At 47.0% G+C, this 22,844-nt stretch overlaps 6 protein-coding genes across 6 annotated transcripts; 4 read left to right on the top strand and 2 right to left on the bottom strand.

The window, feature by feature from the left end:
* The first annotated feature begins 434 nt into the window (after positions 1-434).
* BDV37DRAFT_251648 (spherulation-specific family 4 protein) lies at positions 435-2,572 on the top strand. Its single transcript, XM_032082333.1, has 3 exons — positions 435-1,203; positions 1,403-1,760; positions 1,900-2,572. The coding sequence occupies exons 1-3, from the start codon at positions 1,019-1,021 to the stop codon at positions 2,215-2,217; spliced, it is 861 nt and encodes a 286-aa protein (XP_031940121.1). The 5' UTR covers positions 435-1,018; the 3' UTR covers positions 2,218-2,572.
* Positions 2,573-5,164: 2,592 nt separating this feature from the next.
* BDV37DRAFT_251652 (uncharacterized protein) lies at positions 5,165-5,751 on the top strand. Its single transcript, XM_032082334.1, has one exon. The coding sequence runs from the start codon at positions 5,451-5,453 to the stop codon at positions 5,619-5,621; it is 171 nt and encodes a 56-aa protein (XP_031940122.1). The 5' UTR covers positions 5,165-5,450; the 3' UTR covers positions 5,622-5,751.
* A 263-nt stretch (positions 5,752-6,014) lies between these two features.
* On the top strand, positions 6,015-6,830 carry BDV37DRAFT_272524 (uncharacterized protein; the record flags this gene model as incomplete). Its single annotated transcript, XM_032084881.1, has 2 exons — positions 6,015-6,384; positions 6,442-6,830. 2 exons carry the CDS (start codon positions 6,015-6,017, stop codon positions 6,828-6,830), a joined length of 759 nt encoding a protein of 252 aa, XP_031940123.1.
* A 1,753-nt stretch (positions 6,831-8,583) lies between these two features.
* Positions 8,584-9,929, bottom strand: BDV37DRAFT_251657 (DUF3759 domain-containing protein). Its single transcript, XM_032082335.1, has 3 exons — positions 9,312-9,929; positions 9,105-9,245; positions 8,584-9,039 (listed from the first exon to the last, which is right to left on the bottom strand). The coding sequence occupies exons 1-3, from the start codon at positions 9,322-9,324 to the stop codon at positions 8,876-8,878; spliced, it is 318 nt and encodes a 105-aa protein (XP_031940124.1). The 5' UTR covers positions 9,325-9,929; the 3' UTR covers positions 8,584-8,875.
* Positions 9,930-12,166: 2,237 nt separating this feature from the next.
* Positions 12,167-17,048, top strand: BDV37DRAFT_294950 (uncharacterized protein; the record flags this gene model as incomplete). Its single annotated transcript, XM_032089749.1, has 16 exons — positions 12,167-12,324; positions 12,372-12,465; positions 12,520-12,794; positions 12,848-13,002; positions 13,058-13,122; positions 13,184-13,311; positions 13,385-13,502; positions 13,560-13,677; positions 13,740-14,008; positions 14,174-14,369; positions 14,420-14,515; positions 14,563-14,690; positions 14,743-15,084; positions 16,372-16,397; positions 16,436-16,741; positions 16,796-17,048. 16 exons carry the CDS (start codon positions 12,167-12,169, stop codon positions 17,046-17,048), a joined length of 2,727 nt encoding a protein of 908 aa, XP_031940125.1.
* Positions 17,049-18,996: 1,948 nt separating this feature from the next.
* On the bottom strand, positions 18,997-21,060 carry BDV37DRAFT_272526 (cytochrome P450; the record flags this gene model as incomplete). The annotated part of the gene is made up of 7 exons (XM_032084882.1): positions 18,997-19,058; positions 19,385-19,953; positions 20,009-20,172; positions 20,245-20,305; positions 20,370-20,482; positions 20,687-20,863; positions 20,923-21,060. The coding sequence occupies 7 exons, from the start codon at positions 21,058-21,060 to the stop codon at positions 18,997-18,999; spliced, it is 1,284 nt and encodes a 427-aa protein (XP_031940126.1).
* Between the last annotated feature and the right edge of the window lie 1,784 nt (positions 21,061-22,844).

Raw genomic sequence — 22,844 nt, forward strand, 5'->3', positions numbered from 1 at the left:
GAATGAATTAGGAAGGTATAATTTGTAGCTCTGGAATTATTGACATTGTCTCGTGTTGCTTTTTTTCTCCTCGGAACTCTAGCATGGTAGCATCATCATTAGGTAGCTGCTCAGTGTGCCCCTCACGAGCGGGTTCTAATTGATGGATGGCTCGGGAGGGGTGGATTGGAATGGCGTGTGGCGTTTGAAAAAGTGGGAACAAGGCTGACGGGAGCAAGTCAGATCGGTTGTTTCCATACCGCAGTGTAACCAGATCGAGTCGCGCGTATTATTGCGTTAAGTTTGCTGCTACCAACTCCGGGCTTGGGACAAGAAAAAGAACATCGATTTACCCAGAAAGACAAAAAAAAAAAAAAAAAAGAAAAAAAAAAAAAAAAAAGAAAAAAAAAAGAAAGAAAGAAAGAAAAATCCAGTCATGCGCTCTGACTCGGGAGGCGAAGTTGACGGCACTTGCACCTGGCAGAAGTAGACACTGAGGATACCGTCTGTTGTTGACACAGGGAGAAAGGATAAGCCGCAGAAGTGACACTGTCAGTCGTGCAGATTGCCTGATGATCGCAAGCCTGTCGGAGGTTTTCTAATGCCAATCTTTGAAGCTTAATGAAAACTCTGCGATGTTGTACCGACACGGGGTGATCTGTCATCGCGATGGTCGCGGAGCTGTCGGATGAAGTCTGGATAATCAGCGCATCCTTCGATATGTTCCGTAGCCCTGCATATATTATACGGTGTATAAATTTTCCAGTCGACACATGTTGCAGAGATCTGTCGATCGTAGCGATTCGTCGAGCGCAAAGGTACCAAGAGGTTCTAATTCCTGGACCCGTGAACTAATGCTGCTCCAAACTCCACCCGCGCCATGGCTGAGTTGGCTGGCGTCAACTTTAACTACCACTTTTCTACAAGTACTACTGGGATCCCGCCTTGATTTGGATTCCGTGGCTTTCTGACGCCAGAGCGACCCGGTCAGCACGATTGAGTTCTTCCATCCCCCAATTGAGCGCGACACGGCGACGAAATGCAGGCGCTGCAGGCGTGGGATCCTATAAAAAGGATCAAAATGCGACTGAGCGACCGACAGCTCAAGAAAAAGCAAAGCGAAACCTCGCCAACGACTGTGCAGACGCCACCTTCCTCAGGCATAATCGTTCCTCTGTACATTTATCCACTGTCGCCAACAACCTGGGATCCACTCTATGACTCGTAAGGATTGCCCTTTTCCTTTTTTTCTGTGCCTTTTACTCCCGTCGTTCGACCTCCACCGCGCACGAACGCTTTTCCGTTGGCGTGTCAAAAAAAGAAAAAACAAAAATATACATAAAAATCACCGAGCGAAAAAAAGAAAAAAAAGAAAAAAAGAAACAAAAACAAAAACAAAACTAGTCTAACTCAGTGCCGGTAGCATCACCGCTAATCCCGACGTGCATTTTCTGGTGATTGTCAATCCCAACAGTGGACCGGGAGCCCCCCCATTGCCTGATGCCAACTACGTGCGTGAAATCGCCCGACTGAATGGTTATGCGAACGTGGTCACCGTAGGTTACATCGCCATAAACTACTGCAAGAAGCCCCTCTCCGAAGCCTTGGAAGAGGTCCAGACGTATGCCACCTGGGCTGAGGATTACGTGAGAACTGGTCTGGGCGTGGGAGGCATCTTTCTCGACGAGACCCCGAACCTCTCCTCGCCTGAAGCGGTCGAGTACCTGGCCGTCCTCCAGGACCGTATCAAACGCACGCCGGGGCTTTTAGGCCATCGATTGGTGAGATCCCCTTGCCCCACCCCTGCCGATCAGTAAAAGCAAAGAAAACACCCGGCCACACCCAATCAGCGCCGTATCGCACAAGTCCCAGAAAGGCGACGTTGGCGAACCCGATATTGATCATCTTGAGGATTTGCAGGTCATCCAGAACCCAGGAACACCGCCCGATGCGCCCCTGGCTAATATAGGGCCCGATCTGATCCTGACTTGTGAGGAACCTTATTCTCGCTATCGGTCGAATGAAGTCCAGCATCGCCTTCGCCTACTCCATTACGATCGCGCGCGATGTGGATTTATGATACACTCGGTACCAGTGGACGACCTGCGCCCATTGGTGCACGAACTACGTCACCGCGCGGCGTACCTTTTTGTGACCGAGTTTTTCGGTGAGTTCTACGAGCGCTTTGGACCGAATAGCTGGACTGCTATGGTGGAGGCTTCCCAGTCGCAACCTTGAGGTGGTTCATCTTTTGGCTGTGTGGTTTTGTGTGTGGAGCAGCTGGCTGTGGCTGGAGCGGTTCCGCCAGGTCAGAATTTTCTTTTCACCACCCTTCGTTACCCTATCTTGTTTCTCCATATAGCAACACCGCCAAGTGTTTCATGTCTCTTCTCCTTGCAAAAGGTTTCCCCGGAACAACGGAGTAGGTTCCAGACAAATGGGTTTTCCTATTGCTTTCTGCCTAGTGTGTACTATTGTATTGTTTGGTGCGGACAGCATAGAGGGGTTCCTTAGCGAACGGGACCATCAAGAACATAGAATGTATTCTTTACACTAGAGAAATAACCATACTACTTAGTACTTATCCACCCTCATATCAACCTCTACTCTAAAGCACCTACAGTACACAAAGAAAGATGCTAAGTATAGACATAACCACCCCCCCCACCCAGAACCAAAAAGAAAAGGAAACCCATCCCAGAACGCTAGGGACAAAAAACCCTCCTCGTTTCACACCACTGGAACCACAATTCCGGTTCCTCAGGTACAAGCGATCATTGATTCTTCAGGGGACAAGAAAAAAAACCAAAAAAAGTGGACCCCCGAACAGAACCCAAGTTCGGTACTCGGTACGCATCCGCAGAAAACCGGGCCCCGACTGCCGAACTGATCGAGGTAAATTAAAATTAAGAACCAAACACCCAGCTCGTGCTTCGGCAATTCGAAAGATAAAGTTAGAACATCGAGATTCAGGAATTCTAACTAAAGGGGAAGAAGAAAGGGGGAGGGGCTTGGGGTTTCTGGAAAGGGGCGGTTATGTAAGGGGGTAGGGCTTTTCTTGGTCTGTGATGTGTGTGTTTGTGAGGGAGGGGCACGTTCTGGCTTGGAGGGGCTGATATGGTGATGTATATATGTATGGGATTATGTTCTCTTTCTGGTTTGTGCTTTGCTTTCATCTGCTTTGCTGTCGGCTGGTATATTCTTAGAATAGAATAGTGTCCTTGCGTTCTATGTGGTGGGTGTCATGTTCTTATTGGGAGACTGGTGCAGATGTCGTAAGGGAGAGAGTTGCATATTGCTTGCATGGGGCTGGTGACTGGGCTCTGATCTTTGTCTTTTTTTAGGGATCGTACAGGACTGTGTAGAAATGTTATGACCGATGGGCTAGATGGTAATGGATATATACGTAGTTAGAACATTGCTGGGGACCGGTAGTAGCATTATCAGATATCTCATGCAATGTACGAGGGTTGTTGGGATACGATGTGCTCATATATGACCGGGTATCTGGCTCTTGGGAAAAGTGAGCGTTCAATGACTCAGGCTTTGGAGACTGCCACAGCTCTCTCTCTCTCTCTCTGTGTGTGTGTGTGTTCTTATCGTAGCTTTGGACCCGGCTTTGCTAGTCATGAGTTCCAGCTGCTCTACTTGGGTTTAATCGCATATTCTGAGATATCGTACTGTCCGTATTACTAGAGTTTGGTAGGTGATTGGCATGTACTAAGGCTAGTTCTGCGTGTCCAAGGGAACTTCCCGTGCATAGGTCGTTGTTCGGGCATTACTCGTGGGTTCAATGGAAAGTGTGAGATAACTGTTTGTGGAACTCTTCGCTGTGCATTGCTTTTATACGGCAGAGCTCAGTCAATATATGTCAAGGATAGACAGCCCTAGCGCCATATATTGTTCTGATCGAGTGGGCTTAATATGTATTCTACAATTATATCCCGTGTGCCAAGCGAGTTATGAAACTCTGCTCCACGATGTTCATCTTAGATTGAAACTGGGGGGAAATCACCCGTGATAAGCAATGAGATCGACATTTAAGCGATCGACATCATAGTCGCCCGCTCAGTGGCATCACTGAGCACTGCGGTCGATCTACGCAGCATGGGCCACATGCTATCTATATCTTGCACTTTGGCCATAGTTGGTTGTCGATATACACCTTACGTGCATCCTCGATCGCAGAAATCTCCCCTCAGTATATATATGTCTTCGTTCCATTTAGCCCCAAATTTGTCCTCGCCGGCGTCCAGTTGCACTTGCAAGGAGCCCGGACGATGAACACGGCTGTTACGGTGTTATTTGGATCAGGATCTTCATCCAGAGCCGGAGCATTGTCGGTTCAACATCCGTCGGTAGAGTCGTCATTAAATATAGGGTGAAGGCTGTCGGGTCCCATTGCCCGAGAATAGCTATTGCGCCGAGAGAGAAGGGCGAAGGTTATTTCCATAAGATTGGAGAAATGTGACTGATAATCCTAGTCCGACGTTTGTCGTATCCACTGAGGGAGAGACAGGCTCTCGATTGATGAGACATTTATCAAGTCATGCACCAGGTAAGTACTTCCGGCTCTTTCGGCCATCGACCAATCTCTGGATAGAAAGCTCCCTGGGCGAGCACACAGGGTAAGGTGGACATGAGCATATCTGTATTTGAAAGATCGCAGTTCTGGCCAGAACATGGATGAATTGGACATCATTGTTGACTGTCAAAGGCTGGAGCAGAGCACAACAAACTGCAATCTCGTCAGTTGTAGATGCGATCGCTAATAGTGATTTTGTATAGTAGTCTACAACAGCAGTGGCAACAGGGTTTCGACACTTTCTCGAATATTAAAAGAAGAGTTGGCCTCCGTAGTGGGTATCCTATCGAGAAAACTTGATTGTAATTCTAGATTTCATATCATGAACTGTTGAACATTGGTGTTGTTTTTATTTTGATTGGATGCGAACTTGAAATGGTGATTGACACACAGGTACACTGAGTGCATCGCGCTGACGGCATAAAAAGTTCCTTTGCAAAGCATGGACGTTTGACTCTAGGGAGAATGCATATCGGTCTGACAGCCTCACCTGTCATGTGTTTCAGGACCGATAATGACAACGGCGTCAAATCCTTACTATCTGCACCTGAATGATGTAGGAACTATGTTCGTGGGAATTGAAGACGAACCTAGCGAGTTTATGATCAACGTTTCGGGCCTTTAAAACCAGAAACTAGAAACCAGAAAATGGTCATATGGGCATACGTGATCTAAGTTTCGATCTTTCGTTGGTCATACTTACGTGTTGTTCGCTGAAGAGGCCCTTAAGAAAAATCCAGGAGTTGGATGGGCGTTCCAATCAGTAATATATGACTCGTAGTATCATTCGTCCTTGCTAGCTGCAATCAAAGTCATCGATTGGGGATCCAAAAATAGCAGTCGGTTGTCAATTCCATTTCTGTTGTTGGGTAGGTTGTGTTTCAATATGTGGCATTGCTGGTTAGGATGGCCAACCGGGCAACTTCACTGGTATTCTGCCAATCTGATTGCAAACGTTCAGGACCACAACGAGGGTATCCCTACACACAGTTATGCAGATTCCCAGCGTATGAGGTTGCCTCCGCAGAAAAGGTGGATCTATGATTGGAAAGTGTAGTAGGTCAGGGCCGGCCTTTGTCAAACCCGCTTACAGCCTCACCCAATCATCATAGAGTAGATTTCTTCGTAGACTGACTGGTTGTTTCGCTGGCACAAACACATACTTGGAGCAGTGCCACGACCTAAGAGGTGTTTGTGTCCTTTTGTGGAGGTGGATGTTCTCCCGCGAGATTCCTCTTGCCTGAGAGCCGCATTTAGCTGTCAAGGTGTGATTTTGCTGATCAATCTCAACTTTCTTCAACTTCGTTTGTGAATAGCATATGCGCATCAGAGCGAAACCTTTCTCTGCTGAAATTTATCAAACAGCAAAGTCTCCACCGCTGATATTATTGTGCCGGATAGTACATGTTTCTCTTATTATCGCTTCCGCCCTCTGTCCACTTCTGTAAGCATGGTGTCTTACGATCCTCCGTTTGAATACTCCCTTCGTGTGAACGACAGCTGCCCTGAGAGCACCAAACAATGTCGGGCCACCTGGGATGGGTTCGTTGCCTACTGTCCATCAGACAGCACCTGCAAGGTATCAGATAACAACAAAAATCCTATCTGTTGCCCGACTGAGGTGGATTGTCGGGAACCCGTTTTTAAGATACCTCATTGCGCCAACGCAAGCTGGGCCATGTACGAACATTCTGGCCTCTTCTGCTGCAAGGAAGACCACCAGGGGTTTTGGACCTCAGAACAGAAGTACAGCGACAGTGTCGGCTGCGCCAAGCAACCTGAGGGAATGTCACGAACGATCCTGAACCCAAAACCGCAAAGTAAGTTCTGAGGAATATCATGTCTTGGTTGAAAGCTCTGATAAAGGTTCGGTATAGCTATCTCGTCCACGACTTTCACGTACCCCCACAGAGCAACTTCGACGTCGGCCTCCAGATCCGCATCTGCATCCGCGCCCCATACGTCCGAAACGTCTTCATCTGATACTGTATCCAGCTCTGATGGTGCTCCTCCTGGGGCAATCGCGGGTCTTGTTGTTGGTTGTATGGCTGGTGTGGTTCTAATCGCAGCGTTGATTTGGTACTTGCTTCAGCACCGACGGCAGAAGAGACAGCCTGGCCCAGGTTCAGATTCACAACCGGTCCCCGGATTTCCCAAAAGGCCGGCCTCTTCGCTCCAAGGTGAGATGAGTGAGCTGCCGTCGAGTCCGCCCATCCAGGCAGTTTACGAGGTTCACGAACTGCCACAGACCACGGAAACCCGATAGGCGGTCTATAGTTGAGTATGGCTAGGTTGTATGAGATCACGAAATGGACTGGGTCTCAATCTATCAGATGGGTATCTGGGGCATGTATATGACACTCACTTTGACATGTTAGCATCCAAGCTAACATATTGATGCCAATGCGTACATGTACAGACGATGGAGGCATGACCAAGATGCTTGAACTATAAAAAATGACGTAAGATGTTGTAGATGTTCAGTTTTATAAGGGCCTCTCAAGCCTAGCCACTGCGATTCTGGACCTTACATGCTGAGGTACGTCCATACTCGTACGTGGGAGTGGAATGGCCCCGAACCATGAATGTCAGTATCTGGAGAGGCATTTTATAGGCCACGAAATTTGCATTTTCATAGGGTAGCCCAGTCCCCTAGGCTGCAACGATTGGATATCACAGTGTGCATTCGTCCAGTGATTGTTTTGGAGATCTAATCCGTATTTTTTGGGTTTTACGGTCTCCAGTGACTTTTTGGAAAGAGCATATACCAATGGTGTTATTAGCCCCCCCACGAGATCAAAGGCAGATATCATGACTTCTTGCTTCAGAAAGAGTTCCGGGGTCTGCGCGGCCTCAACGGTCTTGACAAAAAAGTGGATACATCAAAGTCCACAGCAATTGCATCTTTATAATATAACACTTTGACTGTACCTGCATCAAATACAGTCGACACAGCTAACAAAGCACTGTCGCATCTTGAACGGCCTGATAGTCGGAGCAGTTCGGATGTGCTACAACTTCGAGAAACACTTCGAGCACAAGCACGGCATCAGTTATTTCCACTCGCAAGATTTAATTCCAAAATAGAATCCCGATAAACGCCGTAAAATGGCGTCATATAATGCCTCATTCGGAGCACATTAAAAAAGTATTGTCTCAGAAAATTGCGCGAGATGCTTGAACCTTTACATTCAGCCACTAGAAGACAAGCACAGCCACACTCGTCGGAGGACTATGGTGACCACTCCGCAACTGTACTCATCGGTATGCGTAGAAAACTGATACTGATAGGTTGAGAAGCGATTTTTAAGCCTGACTTCGATTCAGATATGACTCAATAGAATACAGGGAATGTTAATGATTTAAATAACAAATAGAAGAGATAAGATACTGATGATTCTCATTTGCCTAACCAACTAATGGATTAGGCGGGGGGAATGATGAGTCTGGTTGGGAAAGGGAACAAATAGGCGGTATGTGAGGCGGTCAATATATTGCCTAACACTACTAGCAGAAGTACTGCCGAACGGTCCAATCAACTATGCTGATTCCACTCAGCGTTCCAAGTTCCATCAAGGTCCTTACTAGGTACTACTATTATTTCCATCCAACATTGGACCAGTGTAGTGTCGGGTCCGCTTCGGGTCCGAGCGGCCCCTGATAATAATTGTGCATTGTTGACTTTAACGGCATCACGTAGGGGAGATAAGGCCCCCATGTCCCGAAGTTACTCTCTGATCGTGGTATTGTGAGTTGATCAAGAGTTGTACGACGGCTAGAACGACAGGAGGGCATCGTTGGTTAGCTGGTATCTTCTATTGACGTTCTCAACGTCACTTCTCGTATTTCTTGTCGCATCCAGGGGCGACTCTTGAGACTGAATCGAGGACCCGAAGGAGAACCACGTGGCACCAATGCTACCCCTCTCCATATCCCAATTCGGAAAACCCAAAACAGCCCGGGCCTTCCCTGGTAACATTTGAAAGTGCTTCAACAGCCTAAACTAGAGACGGTGTATACTTGACCGGATTGGCTTACATCTGAGCATCCCACTGATACACGTAGCTACTGCCGTTGTGTTGTACATGCCCTTTCCAATTTTCGTCCGATCATGAAACTCATCCTCGAGGATTATTTGAGAACAGACAATGCTGTGAACAAGGCGTGGAGGATGGTGTGATGCAAGTATTCTTTATTTACGATTAGGGTGAGGGAGAGATAGAAGAAAGCAACACTTCGCGTTAAAACGTTAATTGGCATTCATGGTATATACATCATGGACGGTTAAGAGTCAACGGGAAAAGTCAACCCTTAGTAGTGACGCTCAATGGCCTCCTCAGCCTGCTTCTTGGCGTGGTACTCAGCCTTCTGGCGGTCAATGAAGTCGAGGCCCTTGGTCTCGAAGAGCTGAGTGACAGCAGCGGTGGCGAGACCAGCGGCGATCTGCTTAGCCTGGGCATGGCTCTGGGGCTTGCCTATACATGGGGACAGGAGAATCAGCGATGTGAACAATCGACTCAAAGACAAGGATTGATTATACCGTTCTTCGCCTCGTGGTCGTTGTAGGCCTTCATGGCCTCATAGGCGGCGGCACCACCGATGAAGTCGTGAGACCAGTGTCCCTGGTGGCCTTCGGTCTGGTTGACCTCGCGGTGGGCGCGGGCGTTCTCGTGCTCTTCGTCTAGTAGACAACTACAGTCAGTACATCATCGAGGTCAAGAGAGGACTGGGAGCAAGAACAACGTACCGAACCAAGACATTTTGTTTGGAGGAGAGTGGTCTGTTGAGGAAAGATCAGAAAAAGTTGTGATGGATGAGGAGAGAAAAAGAAGAGGAGGGGGAGAGGCAGACGGGGGCTATTTAGATAGATCCCAAAACACTCTAACCGAATGGATCGGCGTTCAGCTCAAAAATCGATCGTTGCGGTGAGATACGATTGTATCCACAGACGGGCCACGTCGATATCCACCTGCCCATGGGCATCCTCTGTTATTGGATCGAGAGTCGTCTCCGCTTCTCAGCTGAGCGTCCACAAGGCAAAAGATGGAGCCATTCTCACGCCATTTAGTCATTTTCAGGGGCTTGCAGTATAAGGGGTTGAGCCTCTCGGGGGTGTTTTCATGGAGGGGTCGGAGGGGTTGAGCGCTGAGGGCTGAGGGGTAAACAACGCATCCTGGAACTCTGTTCCGATCGACACTCCGCAGTAATATCAACACAGCCACAAGTCCCCATTCCCGTACGTAAGCCCTCGCCACCCCCCCTGGGCGAGATGGGTCCCAAAAGAGGAACAACAGAAAGTACACCGTATGCAACAAGGCTTCTATCCTTCAGTTAGACTCGTTTTATACTTGAAAGGCACCTAACCTGCCTAACAGAAGGCGTAAGGATACAATTACGAGACACAATCCCTGCCACGAAACAATTCCGTGCAGTGCGCATCAGTAACGCAAGATTGTTGTTCCGCTGAGATCGCGGGTAGCCTGGTAAGGCTTAGTGTATCTTGGCGTTAAGGCTTGAAAGAGAAGCCAAGTTTCAACAAAAAATATCGAGAGCCACCGGAGAAATTCAAAGACCATCTTTCATGATCATTGTTTGTAGAATCCCATTCTACTCAAGGGGTGCCGTATTAACCCAGCCAACCTGAAATTACCAAAACCCGAGTGTGGTGGGCCCACTGAGCAAGATCGAAATCCGCATGCTTCGTATCATGAACTTGAAGCCATATTTGTTGAAAAACCCGTAGATCTGCGGCTCGGCGCTCACGGCAACAGGTACGTCCGCTGACCGAACCTTGTCGAAGACATGGTCCTTTCCGATACCGCAATAACGATATTCGGACTTGACAACTATGTACGTAATCTCTGATAGAGAAAGCAGACTTACTATAGCGGTCGATGGCCTTTACTTCTTGGTTAATCTTGGCGGCTGCTTCCAGCACCGCTGCCACGACTTCAGGAGTAAAGAAGTCCGGGAGATCCTGCCTTTTGATCTCCCCTCGGACTGTTTTCTATCCTCTACCGGTCGGCGGCGGTTAAGGGCGAGATGGCGATTACTTCGCCCGAGACATTGTCAACTACAGTCCGGGATTCGGAAGAATCTACGTCGTTTCCTTCTAATGCATTGAGATAGTTTCGCTGCTAGATAGCTTCATTGGGCCAGCTCTTGAACAAAAGCCCGTTGACGATCAGAGCCAGCTTGGAGGTGTATAGAAGGTCCCCCAGTGCAGACATGTCGGAGAGTTCGACTGGATGAATGGTGTCGCTGGGAGGAGTCATTGTGCTTGAATTAATTAAATGAGATACAAAAGGAGGGATGGTATACGCTCATTCATATTGAGAAAGGAAACCTACGGCTCAAATACCCCTGTCTGGAGCCATTGCATGTGCGGCACGACATCCGGATGATGCTTGGTGACAACATGCAACAATGAGTCCTACTTATAGAGTCTAGATATTGAGCGTAGACGTTGTAGGTATCAAGATAGAAGAGGCTCAAATGGATAGAGACCCACATCGAGGACGCAACACAGCCTATGAGGTATTGAAGTGCGGGATTTCGTTCTATTCCGTTCAACTTAATAATCTAGCGCTACATGTCAGGAACACTATCTTGGTTCTTAATTCTTTGACATATTTCTGACGAATTTAATATCTTTCGAGGTTTCTATTTTAATATGTAAAAGAGAGGATCATACTCCGTATCTTACCCCATCCATACCGGCATTCTCATCTTCATCCAAAACACTGCTTGTTTTGATATAGCTCTGTTTGTATCAACGAACTCTCGAGGTACTATGATATTCTTTGCACAAACAGATATACAAGCATGCACAGCGATATATATATAACCTCATATTTCTGGAGTTTGATTTGGTAAATCCTTCTATAGGGAGAGCACCCTAAATGAGTAAAGAGAAGCCGTCTGTGTCATGATAAAACATCACAAAAAGAGTGGTTCCTGGGAAACTCGCGCAACTAAATGGAAGAGACTGGAAGCAAAATGGAAAGAGAACATGCATACCACTTGAAACGATGAGGGTAGATAAGGCATCTTTAAATCTTATGTTATACGTCTGTCACAGAGGACCAGGTCAAGCTCCAATTATATACATTTTGGAACATGTTGGTGACTTTGACTGCTGTGACTCGTTTGGTCCATCAAGGTGAGGATAAAGTGTCGCCATACGGATCAATCCGTTCATACACACCTGTATTGAGGTTTATCATGCTACTATTTGGAATATACGAGCGCACGACAAGCCACCAGAAGTGAAGAATGAGGTATTTGACCTATCATAGCCCAGAGTGGATCGTATAGAGTTCAGACAACTCACTCCTTTTGCAAGATTCGGCACTTGCGGCAGATCTGCATCTTGGCAGAGCCAATCAGCTACACAAGACTTGTATATAGCGGGGTTCAGCTGTGGTTGTGGACAGGAGCTATTTTTCCAGCTGAACTGCGTTGGGGTGTCAGTGTCCTTTTGCCAGCTGGCAGCTGAAACAAAACATTTAAATCCTAGACAGTTCCCATCAGTGGTAATTGCTCCTCTCCCCTAGTTCCCAACACAGCTCTCAATTCTGTTCTACTTGTGAATTGGACATCATGACTACGATCCGCCTCGACGTCAACCTTTTCAACGGCAAAGATGACTCGGTGAAGAGGACGAACTGTGTTCCTTTGAAGGATTTTGACATAAGTGACAAGAAGCTTTCCGACGTGCGATCAGTGCTTATTAAAAACGGTGGCTTGGATGCCAGCAAGTATGTTTCTTGTCTCTGTTTATTACATTGTGCTAATTGTATCATAGGGTCGGATGTTCATTTTGCTCGCCTTCCGGAGCTCTAGTCAATGATGCTTCATCCTTCTCGGATTATGTGGATATTATATCGGAGGGAACAGAGGTTAGTTGCTGATTCTCACCATGCTTTGAAACGTGAAGCGCTGACTACCTCTAGGAGAAGGAGGGCGACGACCAGAAAAAGAAGAACACCTACAATGTCTACATCTACCTCAAGAGCAAAAAGACCACCACTGGCCTGAGTGACGAGGTCAAGGAGACTCTCAAAAAAGAACTCAATCTCAAACTCAGTGTAAGTTTCGGAAGCACTGCGTACATGTGTGTTGAGCTGACCATCCAGGATAAACCGGAATTGCTCAAAACATCTCTAGACCAGCTCACCAGCTCTTTCAACAAGGCCGACTGGGTGGCGGAGGCTAGCGAAAATGCTACGTAGGACTTCATAATCACTGCTTGATATTTCTCTGGTTTGCTAACTCTACTAGTAACCCCTCCGATATGTCGGAGAAAGAGTGGAATGTTGTCATCCGCAACAATAGCCTCACAAGCGCTTCGCGATTGGTGTTTTCCAATCTGGGCCGAGCATCAGATGGAAGTAAAAAGCTGAAATTCCGTCGGATCGAACGTGCACCATACAGTGGTATGTCAGAGACAATCTATATCTATCACAATTTGATATGGTCTAACAGGGGTAGCCTTTGTGTTGAAGCCGAGAAAGTTCCAGCCGCATGAAATTTCGGATTCAGAGGTCAAGATTGAGGTAATTTCTACCTTTTGTTTTATTGATGACGATAGTGAGAAGAGCGATGCTAATTTAGTAGCAACAATTCCATATCCCCCGGTTTGTTGTGGCAGATGATTCGTACGTGGACACGTTTGAGACTAAATCGTCCGTGGCAACAGCCATGGCTCGCAGCTCCTTCTCTTCCATCGAGGCAGAAGCTTCTCTGTATGCATGAAATCCACAATTGAATCAGAACGATTTGTATATAGCCCTAGATGGATATGCTAACAATAAATAGTGAAGGAGGAGCGTTTGGTTTCAGTGCCGCTATCAGTGCTGGCTTCTCCTCGAGTGAGAGCTCTGCGTTGAGCAAGCAGAGTACGGCGGAAAGCAGCACGATGAACATCACCTACAATGTAAGTTTTCATATAACCATGTACATTGTTAACCTTCATTTAACCTGGCATTGTTAGTTCCCTCGAGTGGTATTGCATTTGGATGAGTACAGTTTGGACTTGTCAGATGAATGTAGCCAGGATCTTGTCAGGGTCAAGGACGTCAACTCTCTGATTGCCTTTCACCACAAATACGGTATGTATGGACGCATAGCTATGTTGAATAATAGCCCGCGACATTGACACTGACACGGACAGGCCACTTTTTCGCCACGCGCATCGAGCTCGGTGGGAGACTCTTTTCATCAGAAAAGTTCAGTACGCTGGGTACAAGCAGCGAAAGTGAAGCTACCAAGCAAATGAAGATCTCAGCTAGTGCCTCATTCTCATCCACGTATGTGTCTGGTAGTGCCAGCTACAGCCAGGAGAATGCACAGTCGGCACAAGATAGCAATTCCAAGCGGGCTTTGCAGGGTTCGATCTCCTGGCAAGCCCAGGGTGGTGATACGCTTCTTTGCAATAAGCAAGTCTCTCTTCGTTTTATCCTGAATCTAGAAAATAAGTGCTAATTGTAAATTATAGCCCTCCTGCATGGTGTCCTACGGTCGCTCCGTTCCAAAACTGGCGTGTCATCAAGGTATTTAAATCGACCCAAAGATAGCTTAAATACCAGAGGTGCTAATATCGTCTAGCAAGAAGACGTCATCCCCCTTGGGGACTTCATAGGCCGGATACCCGGCTACGAAGATATTCCTGAAAAGTTCAACAAACTAGCTGAAATCACTAGGAGGAAGGAGACGATCAGCTTCCGGCTTGGGCTAGATGAATGGCAACGCGCAGACAAGAACAAGCCAGAGTATCTATCCCTCCATCACGCGTGGATGATTCGTATGACCCCCCTTTACAATATCTGGATGTGTTTATACTAAACCCAGCAGGCCAGGATGTTGCTCAGTGGTGCGCCAAACGACTACTGAAGGAAATGAAGGAGAGAGGAAGGCCTTACACTCTAGCCGAGTTATCCAACTGGGCGAGTAAGTACATCCCTGACTAAGGAGAGTTTAACAATTAATTTGATTAGATCAGGCATTGCCTTCCGAGGTCCAGGCACTCTATGATTGTGGTCACCCTGGAGTGACATTTACAGACAACAGTGACGAAACTGTATTTGACGTTGAGGTTGAAACCCTCATGAACCAAGCTCCAGCCGTACGTTTTTGATCATAACCTTCTATACACATATACTAATATAGGCAAATAGCTCCAATACGGACAGCGATACCATCTCTTTAACCGCAAAAGGGGCCTGTGGCTACGCGCAATCAACGTCGATTGTATAGAGACGGTAACGTTGTTGGCTGCTGGACCGAAGCACGAGGCGACACTATTTGAATTCCGCGACAAAGACCGAGAGGGACCCATGCGTAATGGAGATAAGTGCTGTCTGTTGGTGTACGGACCAGATGGCAAGCAGAAAGGTATTGTGGCATTGTCGTTACGGGGTCTAAACCCAGATGATGGCGCGGACGGTTCGAATTCGATTGGAGCATTGCCATACAGTGTTCCGAATGAAGGTCGTATTCGCTTCACAGTTCTTGAAATGGTGGACCAGGGAGATGTTCCTACTTGATTTATACATTCTGTCTTAGGTTTAATCCTACAGACAAACTGTTTAGAACTCAAAGATATGGATTGATGATTCGAAGGGTTATCACCCGAATTTGCCAAAGTAGCTTAGCCAGGAGAATTTGAGATTTATGTATTCTTTCAACCATCTGTGTCGGCTTCTGCAGATCAAGTTAGTTTCTCAGCATGACTCCAATGGTGTACCAAAACAGATATATACTTTGGCGCCGTGGACTACACGGTAGCATTGATTTAGGGGCGCCATTAACTGCATGCTCCTTATGGGTGCAGAAATGCGAGAATTTCGCTGGATTAGCAGGTGCCATGTTAATACTATGCCGCTGAACACACACCTACGGAAAATGTATAATATCGACTGATCTATATTTGAGATATTGGATGCTCGTAAAGAGTTAAGCGAGATGGCGATCACCTAGAATTGCTAATATTCTAGCGATGACAGCTACGCATGGGAGCAAAGACTGGATGTTGGGTTTACTCGCATGATTCAGCTTTGTCCGAGCGGCATACAGACAGCTTGACAGGCACCCAACATCCTCTGAGTGATCATGCTTACTGTTTCGGGAGAAAGGACCTATTAACTCTCTTAACTGGGTTAAACGAGGTTGCATGGTTACAACGGCCGTAATGGGCGAAGGCCTTACTACACCAGCCACAGGTCTAGATTGTCTGTAGACGCGCTGCAGTCGTCCCTGAATGAGCTGAGCTTTTGACGATCCTATCTTCGCCTAGACTAGCGACACCCAGTTTGAAATATCCGGAGACATTGTCGCTTGACAATTGGGCCGTCAGGACTCATTCGGATACTATGCAGTTATGCACCCTTTTTGGGAGTTTCTGTGCCTATCTTTGCGAGGCAGAGCAATGCTACGAGAGGCTAAGCCAGTAGTGACATGTGCCAGGTATATATGTCTATAGGGGTCAGTACGTTAGACAATTATAGGCTAGCTGCCAGCCAACCTACGGCAAATAGCTTGATTGGTGTAGTTCTAGCCGAGCCACGGAGGAATGGGAGGCCTTACAGGACGGCACTTATAATAGATGAAAGACCCTAGAGTAGCATGATCGGCAGTCATGCCCGCCCCGGGCCCGGATTGACCAGCAAGTTACCCTACCAAACACAACCAGCCCTACTCAGCCTCCTCTTGGCATGGGCTGTTTCTGGATACAGACTATACTTGGCTGGCCTCAATGAGACATCTCGGAAATTTGTTCAAATTGTCTATTTATGGTATATCAAAAGGCACTTGGGGAATATGAAGAGCGAAAGTCACCAGAGGTATATAAGGCTGTCCTTGCCAACAGAGATACGATATCTCATCCAGCAATTCAAACACTTCAAGACATCCGAAGCAATTCAAACCCACTTTCGTTATACCTCGCTATAAGCAGCCCAGATACAATTTCAACTCACTCACAATGAAGTTCACTACCATTTCTCTCCTTTTGGCCGCTAGTAATGCCCTGGCTAGCCCCGCGAACGTCCGAAACGAATCCTTGAAAATCTCCGAGTTCACAGCGAACGCCTCGAAGGACGGCATGGCTAACTTGCACTTCTCTCTCACCGACCCCAACTACCCTGATGACACCCCGACTGACTGCAACGTTATCTGGTGAGTATATATTGGACTAGTGATATCCCGCCTCTACTAACCTCCGATATGTAGGTCCTGGAACGCAGTGCCCGACGAGAATGCCCGCTGCCTCGGCGGCAACTACTATATCCGGTTTCCTGATGGAATCAACCAATTCAGCCAATGGACCATCGAGCTCGAACGCGTTTCTGGCCCGATCAAAGAGATTGGCCAGGCGTCGTTCAGCGACAGTGCTCCTGACACCAAGTGGCAGTGCAAGGAAAACCCAATGGATGGGGTTATAAAGCGCTGCTACTATAATGGTATTATGGAGGTTAAGGTCTAATAGGTGTGATCTTGTTGCATGATAGATGCTAGAGGGTGCCTTCTTACTGGGTTTGTTGTGGCATGGGCTACTGGTACTGGTGAAGCGGCGATGGCTGTCTTTCCTTAACGCATGTGTTTGATGTCATGTCCAGCTTTTCAGCATGGTATCTAATTAGTACAATATTTGGTGTTTGACATATGTCGCTTTTCTTAAAGCCAGTTCCTGTTCTGTATTGCAGCGACTTCTATTGGTGTTGGACCCTTCGTTTCCTATAGCTGGTTGTATAATAACGCCAGAATTGCTTTCTTGGACTTGCGTACAACGTATAAAGGCAAATCACGAAGAAACCGAGAGTAATCCACAGTATAGTGAATGTCTATAAGAGAGGTTGAATCTAATATGCTCTACCTACTTTCGCAAACGGTCGTGCCGACACTACTAAGTATGTGCATAGCATAAAGCAGCGGGATTAATATCTTGGATCGTGCTCATGTCAATAGGCCCAAGGGTTTCTCTGAGTCTACTGTCGTCGCAAAATAGTAGAATACGGATTGAACATACTTTTAAAGATGATGTTTCTAGTAGGGCATACAACGTTAAATCTCTGAAAGAATGAGACACCCAATAATACTATGCTCAATTTATGCTCCAGTCTAGTGTTTGCTTAATGCAAAATGTAGTCACACTAACGTATGCCGAAACTATTCCAATGAAAATGCTGTTACTACGTATAGAAAGGCAGAAGAGTGCCTCAATCTACTTTCTATGTAGGATTTGCCATGTACCAATATCTGGGTCTTAGAACCAACGGAAATATTCCGACTATGCTAGTGCCAGTGGGGCGGTGGTAAGATCTATTCGTCTTTTTCTGTCGCCTTTTTCTCTTTTCGTCGTTGACGAACCTGTATTTCAATCCCCAACTGACAGTATTTTAACAGTATACATAGGTAGGAAAGGATAGGATCCTGATACACAATGGCATGCAGCGACTTCCAGAATGCCCCTCCGACCCATGGGCAGAAGACATCAACCCGCTTCTCGACACGGACGGCTCCATCCTGTACGAGATGGACTACGACGGACTGCTATGCGCAATTATCAAGCGCGACGATGTGGCTACATTAACGCGATACCTCGCGAGATACCCTAGGGCAGCCATTGCCCCTAGCATGGGAGCCTTGAGACCCATTTCACATCGCTGCGAAGAATGGCAGCCTCAATGCCCTGCGCATGCTCGTTGACCACCATTAGCAAAACGCCAATACTATATCACTAGACGGAACATACCTGGCGCCACCAAATGAACGAGGCTTTTTGATATTAAATGTCGCACGTTGTCACGCCTATATTGACATAGTGCGCTTTCTGTTGGATAGAGAGCCTCCTCTTGGGCCCGTCCATGCAAAGGATGGTTGGGGTGAGATTAATCTCATCAAGAAGATCATAGTCCCGTCTTATGATACCATGGTTACCATCTGCAGTACTCACATAGGTTGACATGTGCTCGCCGTAGGATGTTGTTTTTGCTATCCAAAGGAGATCAATCGCCGCCCAATGAAGCTTTGTGCTGACCTACATCAGGAGAAAGATAATAGCAAAGGAAGAAAGAGTAGCCCAGACTCCAGTGGTTGGATTGAATCAATTTTAGGCTCTACCGGCGGAAAATCCGCTCTCCACTACCAGGGTTAATTATATGGGCTGGAAAGTACCACCTTTACTGACACGCCCAGCCCTACTAGGGTCAGACAGGTGCAGAATGGCTGAGTTGGCAAATTATGACCAACAGTTGCGACCTGCAGGGCCTCGGTTATTTTCGGCTTAATAGCATATTCTGGAGTATGATTGTGCAGTCTCGCCAAAAGATGTTAGTAGAGTGCAGGGCTAGCAGTCGGAAATTCAAACGGGCAATGACACCGTACCATATGATTCAACAACTGACCACGAATCAGTGCTAGTGGATGGTGCATTAGGGGAATCCACCAGACAGGGTTGAGGTAAAGTAGATTACGTTGATTGGCACAAAATGGACTGAACAGTTTCTAGTTAACGGGGATTTTCACCTTAGAGCGGGTGGGTCTAACAAGGAAGACACGAAAACAAAGAGAGGTAGCCGAGGATAGCCCTGGGGGATTCGAAGTCCAAGGCATAAACACGTCTCTGACTCTATTTCTAGGGTTCTCCCTACTTATGTACATTCCTCCAACACTTGCAATACAAATTTGACGCCTCATAAACATGTTCGATGCCAATTCAAGATTGCCACAGCATAATAATTCTCATTCGCAGCTCTCATTTTGTTATCTGATTCCGCAAGCTGACCCGACACGGAAGTCCGTCAACAGGATGCGACCCACCCTGTGGAATCTGGTAGGCGCGTTCGCCAAAGACAGTCCTGGGTCCAGACCGGGGATGCTGGCAGTCCCATTCCGCATATTGGTCCTGGAAGTTAAATTCTCGGAGAATTAACACCAGCGTGATCTTAATGTTCACTAGGGCCAATGCCTGGCCGATACAATCCCGGATACCCTGCTCGAATGGACGCCAAGCACCTTTGGGGGGATATAACGGATGGCCTGGCCCAACCAGCCAGCGCTCTGGCTTGAATACATGTGGGTCTGGCCAGTAGTTAGGGTTACGTTGAATGCCCCCGTGGATAACCCAGATACACAATCCCTCTGTTGGATACTTCGTGCCGTTCTTGTCCTGCAGGTAGACACCAGGCTGGCCCTCTCGCAACGCAGAAGCAGCAGGAAATAGACGGAGTGTCTCTTTTATAATCGCTAGGGTATACGGGAGTCGATTAATCAACTCCGGATACTGTTTGACCGTGCCAGCTGTAGACGAAATATCTGTCCCAAACACTGCGTCATGCTCAGTGCGAACCTTAGAAAGAATATCAGGGTACTTCGATAATAGATAGATACTGTAAGCAATTGAATAGAAAGGTTCGGAGTTGGATAATAGCCCAGGATTTAAACCCCGGGTCCAGTGTTGCCCCTGCCTGTAGTGTACTCATGTACTCCGCGAGCACAATATCGATAATCGAGTTTCCGCGGATTGATGGCTTTTGTTGCCTCCAGGTCTCACAACGTTTATCCAATTCGATCCCAATGTAGTGATTCATCGTGCGTCCGTTCAACCACTGCATGATCGGCCGCATGGGATTTCATCGGATGAAGGGATTCATCTGTTCATCCTGACAATGCCACTCCACCTGACTTCTCAATGCCGCAGCCAGCGGATTATACCCGCGCTGACAGTGCAGGCGTGCCTTCCTACAGTCCAGCGTGTTAGTGTTCATCTTCACGAATCGCGTCTTTGCTTACAAAGGACACTCACATGGCCACATGCCCGATAATATCGAGGACATAGTCACAGGTTACTCTATCTAATAAAAAGGTATCCCCCTTCCGCGCATGCTCGCGGAGAACCTCCACATACTCTTGGGCTTCCTCCAGAATATACGGAGTGTGGTGGAGGATACTACGAGCACTGAAGGCAGGGTTGAAGAACCCCCGGGCACGCTTCCATTCGGGCCCGTTTGTAACAAACATATTGGTTCCCCCTACGAAGGGGTTGAAGAACTTCGCCAGTATAGGTGGTTTAGGTAGTGCATATGTCTGACAGGCCTGGACGGCCAGATCCGGGGAATTAACCACCAGCAAAGGCTTCGTGAAGGGCCAAACATCAATGTAGAAACAATTGTCGAAATTAGAAAATTCGTAAGATAGTAGTGTAAAGGCCTCTGACTGTTGCGATCCTTTCGGATGCCGCTTCATTAGGCCTGGGATCATCCGCAGATTTCCTGCTACAAAATCCCATTTCGGCATCGGCTGTGTGACTCAGTATTAGCAACGCATCAGTCATGATTGCCCTTCATTGAAGAACATACTAAGCCCTGTCTGCGCAGACGATAGAAAAGAAGGCGTACTTTCAGCATCTCGTGAAAGAATTGCAGGACAATCACCAAAGCCACAACCAGGGCCACTCGGGCCCCGTACGTACTAACAAGAACGGGAAGAGTTGACATGACGGCTGTACGCAGAACAAAAGAATTGGATTGAATCTATGAGACGAGTAATAGTGGGAAAGAAAGAGAAGCAGGCGTGGGTGGGTTAAGTTCAACAACTCCCATCCGGAGAATAGAAAAAGACCCATAAGCAGGGATCGGGATACCTGTGGGGTAACCACACAGGGCTTGAAGGATGAAAATATAAAACAGAACAAGCGATCACTTACGTAGACGAACAGGGATTACATGTTGTTTACGGTGTCAGCCTGTCGGAATCCGTCCATATATTAATCACTAGCGCCAGTCGACCAATGTCGGCCGAAATGCACAACTAGACCATATGAAGCATTCGGACTCCAGCCGAGTGATGTAGGCAGTGTTTCAGTACGACTCATGGTGCGTTAGTATAGTACTGAGTGAGGCAAAATCAGTACTACATTTAGCATGCTGCAGATCCATAATATGTTTTAGTGAATTTTCACCGAAATGAAGATATCTAACATGAGATATATATTCGTTTCTATAAACTACTTTGCTCTCCTGATTATATTATCCCGGTGATCAAGTACTACTTATTTATGATATTAAACTGACCTAGATATAGCCCTCCTCTGGATATCATTCCGAGCCCTAAAGCTCTGTGTCGGGAATCAGGAGTGAGTAGACTAGGGTGAGGATTGATTCTTGCAGTCAGCTTCCTGGGAATTTATATCGAGCAATTATCTGGCAGCCTAATAATGAATGCAAAAGATGCATCTCAGAAACGGCTCTTCATACCTTTGATTGTCTTCCTTGCTGTCGAATTGGACACTTTTGCCCTTCTGTTTAACTGGCTCGGAAGATGCCTGCCTAGTAATTATACATTATTGTGCTCACCTCCTGGATAGGTTGATTGGTCTATACAGAGGTTGAAGATGATTCTAGAAGAATACGCCGTCTCTTCTAGACTAGGGAGATGTTAATATGGAGGGTGATGTGGCAAGTATGCCAATCCGTTCCACCGAGCATTGAGAATCCGTGAACTCTGGATCAGGTGTTCCCGTGCCACCCTGTAACATCTAGATGAATATTTAGTGGCATATGCGTGGTTTTGCTGTGGTCTGCATTGAGCTGGAGTATGCGTCAAGTATATGTGTAGTAAACAGGCAATACCCAGGATGGCATAGAATCAGTGAGTTATCGATCCATCGCATTTTAGATCAACCGAGGTAAATTGAGGGAAAGGGACACTACGATGCCCATAATAAATGAAACATCTATGTCACTGGCAGCGTTCATCCTGCAAACACATTATACATATTTAGAAGTGACAAAAGCCTGGTTTGGAAAGGATAACAGCAGGTCTATTTAGATGTCCCATCCTTCGTACGCACCCCATCGCGCTGGTACACTAACAGTTTCCAAATCCCCGAACAGTCTAGGACAACCATAGCTTTCAGCTCTTGTTAGTTTCAGATATGATGCCACTAATCATACTTTCGCTCCTGATAAACGTATGGGGAGCAAACTAGCGGATGTCGGGTACGTTGAGATCTGCAAAATATCCATGACAACCCATCTGACCTGTCTTCTCATTGAATACTAAAACGCCAGCTACAAAGCCTATTAGCGAATTGTGGCTCGATGCAAGCCAGATACTCACGGTGGGTAAACTCCTTGACCTCCCACCGTGTTCGATCCTGTGCATTCGTGCTACACTTGCAAGCCAGTATAAACTTAGAAGCGGGCTTCCGGTACTTCTTGTACCCGCAGTCCCAGCAATTCCCTTTAGCAATTCCATATGCGCTGGTATCGTAAGCAAT

Source organism: Aspergillus pseudonomiae (assembly GCF_009193645.1).
Source record: "Aspergillus pseudonomiae strain CBS 119388 unplaced genomic scaffold BDV37scaffold_46, whole genome shotgun sequence".
NCBI classification, from domain to species: domain Eukaryota; kingdom Fungi; phylum Ascomycota; class Eurotiomycetes; order Eurotiales; family Aspergillaceae; genus Aspergillus; species Aspergillus pseudonomiae.